Genomic DNA, 6,127 nt, shown 5'->3' with positions numbered 1-6,127 from the left:
GCTGCTGCACCAGCCTCTCCTGCTCCCGCAGCACCTTGTTCTGCTCACAGAGCTTCCCCAGCAGCTTCTGTGCCGGGAGGGAAAGAGAGAGGGGGGAAAGGATGAGGAGGGTGAGGGTCCAGCACGGTCTCCCAGCTGGGAGAGGCAGGACACAGGCAGGACACGCCCCACGGGGTTGGGTTGGTGGGATGTGTGGCCTTGGGGGGGGTTTCCAGCCTCCTGCTCTCATTGCACGGGCTTCACCCCCAGCCAGGGTGGCACGGGACAAACTGGGAGATGAAGGATTTGTTCCCTGAGGAGCACAAACCAAACTGGGGGCAGCTCCCAGCTGTGGGAGCACAGGGCAGAGCTCTCTCCATGAGGACATCAGGGCTGCTGGGGGGGGGACAGGGGGGCCACACAGGACAGACATTTGTTCTTACATCGGTGTCTTGCTCGCTTATCTTGTAGGGATGCAGAGTGTCCCTGTAGGCCTCCGGGAAGGGCGTCACCTGCAAGCAGAGCGTGGGGTGAGCCCGGCCCTGGGATCCCCAGGGAAGGGGAGGCAGCTCCCAGCCCCTCTCTCCCATCCCTGTGAGCGGGGAAAGAGAGGGAAGAGCCGAGTCCTGGAGGTGGTGGGTGCTCCCCATCGATTGGGAGGCACTGGGATGTCAGTGCTGGACATGGATGAAGTCACAACCTCCCTGCCCATCAGCTGGTGAGCCACTGGAATTATCCAGACACAGCCTCTCCACAGGAGCCAAGGACTGAGCTAAAGAGATGCCTCGTGAATCATTAACTGCCACCATTCCAGAGGCAGGGAAACAAAGGCAGCGAGATTGAGCTGTAATTCCACTTAGCAGAGTGGAAACACCTATAAATCAGCAGCTGCAGCAGGGCCTGTTTACCACCACTGGCTCCTCCATGAGTCACTTTCCTTTCCTGGAAATCTAAATTACTAATGGGACCTCAGCAATTAAATGCCTCCAAGATCTGGAGATGAAAGGCAGAAGATAGGAAGAAGGGGATCATTATTGCTAGAAAGCAAGATGCTACTTTAGAGCCATTTAAACTACAGGATAATGCAAAGGGACCTGAATCTGGGAAGTGCCAGCGGGGCTGGAGGCAGAGCCTGGTGGATTGGGATGCTGCTGCCTCCGGGCAGGGAGCCCAGCCAGCAAGAGCATCCCAGGGGCTCCGGTTTCACCCTCCAGCACATCCCTGCTCACAGCAGATGGAAACAGGAGCCTTTTTTGTTGGAAAATCCCAGCGATCTCTGGGCTGCTGGCACGGCCAGAAGGTGCCCTGGGCAGCACAGCGGGGCCCCGAGACCCCCTGCCCGGGGTGGGTGGCACGGTGGGTACAAGTGATGGGACCTGCCTGTGCTGGGAGCTGCAACCCAACACCAGCAGGAACATCCTGATGCTGGGAACAGAAGGAGCCAGAGCCTCCGGGGGTAAAAGGCTGTTTCCTCTCCCCGTTGCAGGAGTTATTGCGTTGGTTTAAGAGCCTCGGGCTGGATTCCTGTCTGCAATCATCCCACACCTCCTCCTTGCCTCATCAGATGGCAAAACAAGGATGAGCCAAGCCCCGAGCGCAGCCCGAACGAGGATGAGAGTCCAGCACCGCCGCGGCCCCGCCTCGCGCTCTCGCCCGGCGCGAGGATTTGCCGGATTTCAATGGCTCATGGATGGATTAGCAAAGCCTGGGATGGACTAGCAGGCCCTCGAGGGGGGTGATGCGCCGCGTGGATGCCGGGTCTGCATGTCAGTGGTTCGTTGGTGGAGGTGACCCCGGATGGCGCGCGGGGGCCACGGCCCGACCCGCAGGCCTGGGCACGAGCACGCGGGGCCGGCGGGCCCGAGCACTTACTTGCATGTAGAGCTGGCCCTAGGGGTAGGGAGGGTCTCCACCATCCTGATTGACCCATACGATCAGGGTTTTCTGGTCCTTAGCTCTCGCTCATCTGCCGGCACACAGGGAAGGAAAGGGGCACAGGTCCAGCGGAGACGCGCCCGCGCCGCCGCCCCAGCCGCGCGCATCGCTCCGGGGGCCCTCGGGACGTGAAGTGCCACCTCCTGAGATGTCCTAGGGGCTGGAGACACGTGGGGACGGCCCCCCCCGGGCTGCTGCTGCTCCACTGGGTTTGCCCAGGGCTGGCTGAGCGCCCTGAATGCTCTGGTGAGGGGAAAGCACAGATAAACCGGAGCCGGCTCGGAGCTGCAAACGGCACAGACAGACACGGGCTCGGACAGAGACGCCACGGCGGCAGCACAGCGGGTCCCAGCACACAGACGGACACACAGACCCTGCTCTCACGCTGGCTGGTGGCTCTGTGCCCAGCCAGGGCTGTGATGGCATCGGGGAGGTGACTGACAGCCGGGCGTGGGGACAGCGGCGTCCCCTTGTCCAGCCCAGCAGAGCCTCCAGCAGGGTGGAACTGGGAGGTGGCACACTGAGGCCGTGCTGCCAGGCACGGATGTGATGGGTTTGGCATCCCTGTGCCCCCCCAGAGCTGCAGCCGAGCCCTCCAGGGGGGCAGGACAGACCCCAGCCAGGGGTTCCTGGGGTGCACAGCCGGCGGTGACCACGGCTCCCTCGGAACCGGGTGATGGGGCCACTCAGGTCACCAGCACCAGAGTTCTACCACTGCCTCTGCCCACAGAAGTGCTGCAGGAGCCCACAGCCCTGAGCAGACAATGCCCAGGAACCCCAAGATCCAAGGGGTGATGGCACTTTGAGCACAAACCAGGGACTGAACCCTGACTGGGGGCAGCCGAGGGAGCCGCGCCCGCGGCTGGACGAGCAAGGAGAGAGAAAATAAAGCAGCAAGATGTTTGAAAAGAGACACTTGACAGCGTCACTCCCAATTAGTCTCTCCACAGGTCGGCGGGAGAGGAGGAGGAGGAGACGCAGAGCCTTTTCAGGGAGTGGTTTAAAGAGCCGGGAGAGGCAGCGATGCTGCCGGTGGCTGCGAAACAGCCCAGAGAGCTTTTATTGCAGCGAGTGCTCCTGCCTGGCCCTGGCCCTGCTCCAAGGCAGACACAGATCGTGGCGATTGCTGCACCGGTGGAGATTTGCAGGCTAATGAGATTGTCTCTGGAGAGCTCCCTCAGTGCCAGCCTGGGCTGCAGCACTGCCCCGCAGCTCCTGTCCCCAGCTCTGGCTGCAGCCCCTGCCTGGACACATTCCTGGGGGTGTCTCCCGGCTGTATTCCCTCCCCATGCTCCTGGGATGAAGTCAGTTCACCGTTTTGCTCCAAAAACCCGAGTGCTTTGGTGTCAGACCCGGTGAGCCCCTCACGCCCACCTGCATCAAACTTTTCACCTCCGAGGAGGAACGGGGCCACCACGTCACCAAAACCACAGTCCCCAGGGGTCACCTGGCCACCCCCTGCACGGGGGACACCAGCCCTGGGACCCCACACCCTCCAGCACAGCCACGCTGGCACCGTGCACATGTCCAGCACTGACCTGGGGGGTTTCAGAGCCGCTGCACCCCCTGGACCCCAGGGCAGCTCCCCGAGACCCCGGGAATGTAGGAAGCTGCCCCGGCCCCCCCACACCCCCCCATCTCCAGCACACCACACAGAGGCACTGTCAGGAGGGACTTTCTGCCAAGCAATGAGCGACCCTACGGATGGGGAGGATGGAAGAAGCAAACCAAAGACCAACTCGTGCTGCTGGAATGCCAAGAAGGGTGAGGATGGATGGATGGATGGACGAGATGCTGCGCCGGGAGGGAAGGGGAAAGCTGCTGGGGACGGGGGGGCACGAGGGGACTAAAGCAGCAGGTGAGGTGGGGCTGGCAGCCAGCTCTGCCTACCTGCTGGTCCAAATACTCTAGGTTTCTTTGCAACTGAAGGTCTAAAAGTTCATCCTACCAGGAGCCAGCAGGCACGCGGCAAGAAACGAAGGGCAAAACATATAAGAGAAGAAGCAAAAGCAGTTAGGTGAGGGCTATGGAAAGGCCTCCTGGCTGGGAAACGAGGCACCTCCGGGGCACAGAGCCGGGAACGCCGCCCTGGCCGTGCCCTGCGGACCCCGGTCTCCCCGCGGCTACGAGGATGGATGGCAGCATGGGTGGCTTATGGTAGCTCAGGCTTCTCCCTCCTCCGATGGTCCTGCCCCGTGGTTTTGGGGTCGTGTTCTGCAGGGGGACCTCTCGGTGCCACCCCACCAGCTCCGGCCCCTCCGAGAGGAAACAACGCAGGAAAACGCAGCAGCCGTCGCCAGAAGGGAGGAAGCAGAGGGGGAGAGGCAGGGGGTGCACCGGCCTCAGGCAGGGACCACCCTGGGGAAGACGGGGGTCCAAGGGCATCCTACTGCTGCAGAGTGGGGGCCAGGGGCCCTTCCACATGGATTTCCTTTGGGAATGGCCAGGAGGGACCAGTAAAAGGACCTGCAGTCCCGACCTGGCCCAGAGCAGCCCAGCTGTGACCCACAAAGCTGCCCCTGGAGTGCAGTGGTTCCTCCTTGGCCATCTGAGTGGGGAACCCCCAAACTGACACCCCCCCCCTCCCCGGGCCGGCAGCGCACGTACCATTTTGTCGTGGATGGTGGGGGATGCCGGGAAGTGGTACGGATACACTCCGGGGGGGACGGGCCGCCTGTCACCCAGGTAGTCGTACTGTGAAGAGAGGAGACCCCACCCCAAAATCAGAGACACGTGAGAGGCGTGTGAGAGCCAGAAAGCACAGGACAGGACAGACCCCGGCCCCCAGCAGGGTCAGGCCTGGCTTTGGGACAGGGACACCAGCACTCCCTGCTTGGGAGCACATCACCCATGGTGGCCCTGAGCACCCCACCCCATCCATCCATCCATTCCTCTGGAACAACCACAGCCAGGGCAGCTCTGCAGGATCACCAGGGGGGTCCCCAGAGCCACCAGCTGCTGCAAGGTGGCCCTTTGAGGCCAGGCTGTGCACGCAGAGGGGACACGCCGTGCCGCAGCCCCCCTGCCCTGCCCTGCCCTCCCCGGCAAGGGTCCCCCTCCGTCCCTGCGGGCGCTCACCTTGGGCGAGCTGATGGACCGCCTCATCATGAAGGGCGTGGGGTCGGCGTAGATCTCGTCGCCGCGGGGCGGGAGCCGCTCGAAGTGGGCGCTGGGCGAGCGCACGGGCGAGTACACCCGCGGCCGGCTGTAGGAGCCCTGGCTGGGCGAGCGCGGCACCGAGCGGGACCGCGGCTGCAGCGACATCCTCCGCAGGGAGCCCGAGGCCGCGTCCACCTCGTCCAGGTAGGGTGGCTGCCTCCCGGGGGCCGGCAGCCACAGCGGCACGTCCTGCCGGCCGAACCCGGCCGGGTCCTTCCAGTCCCGCAGCTGGAAGGTGCCCCCGTTGCGGAAGGAGTGGCGCTTGTCCTCCAGCGCCCAGGGCGGGCTCACGCGGTCGAAGGCGGGCATGGAGCAGATGCTGTCGGGGCGCACCCCCGCGGGGTAGTACTGGTACTCCTCGGGGTACTGCGGCGAGTAGGGGGAATAGTAGTCGGGCACTCGGCGAGGCACGGGGTAAAACCTGGTGGGGCTGGAGTGGGGAAGAGGGTTGTGAGAGCCAGGCTGGAGGGCAGGCAGTGCCTGGGGTCCGGGGGGCATGGGCAGACTCGGAGCAGGCAGCTCCAACACTGGTGTCTGAAAAGCTGGCTGGTTGGAAGCCCTCCTCCCAGGGACTGCAAGGTGCCCACCCCTCCTGGCATCCCTCTTCCAAGGATCCCATGGTGGCCTCCCCTCCTGGCATTCCTCCTTCCAGGGATCCCATGGTGGCCTCTCCTCCTGGTATTCCTCTTCCCAGAGATCCTGTGGTGGCCTCCTCTCCTTGTACCCCTCCTTCCAGGGAGACCGTGGTGGCCTCTGCTCCTGGCATCCCTCCTCCCAGGGACCTCCAAAAATCCACCTCCCCAAAATCCACCCTGCATGACTCCTCAGGGCACCACCTACACAGCTCAGAGCCGGCACAGGGAGAGAAAGGAGAGCCAGAAGGGAGATCTCCTGACCCCGGGAGGGCAGGAAGCGGGCGGGAAGGGTAAGAACATTCCCAGAGCACCACCCAAAGGACAAGCCCAGCGGAGGGGAGCGGGGTCTCACCTGCGCAGCTCCTCGGGGGGCACGTTCCCACGGCGGGAGTTCACCCACTGCTGCAGCTGCGTCATGG

General features: G+C 63.7%; 1 protein-coding gene across 1 annotated transcript in view; it reads right to left on the bottom strand.

The window, feature by feature from the left end:
• PLEKHA6 (pleckstrin homology domain containing A6) overlaps positions 1 to 6,127 on the bottom strand; it is a 46,840-nt gene that overhangs the window by 6,573 nt on the left and 34,140 nt on the right. The window contains 8 exon segments of the mRNA XM_029962498.1: positions 3 to 67; positions 423 to 491; positions 1,852 to 1,896; positions 1,934 to 1,945; positions 3,805 to 3,858; positions 4,522 to 4,608; positions 4,993 to 5,503; positions 6,061 to 6,126. Of these exon segments, the coding sequence (XP_029818358.1) occupies positions 3 to 67; positions 423 to 491; positions 1,852 to 1,896; positions 1,934 to 1,945; positions 3,805 to 3,858; positions 4,522 to 4,608; positions 4,993 to 5,503; positions 6,061 to 6,126 (909 nt within the window).

This window comes from Manacus vitellinus, unplaced genomic scaffold (genome assembly GCF_001715985.3).
Source record: "Manacus vitellinus isolate BGI_N305 unplaced genomic scaffold, ASM171598v3 scaffold_47_pilon, whole genome shotgun sequence".
NCBI lineage: Eukaryota > Metazoa > Chordata > Aves > Passeriformes > Pipridae > Manacus > Manacus vitellinus.
Note: the sequence above shows the minus strand (reverse complement) of the source record. Positions and strands in the feature narration are given on the sequence as shown.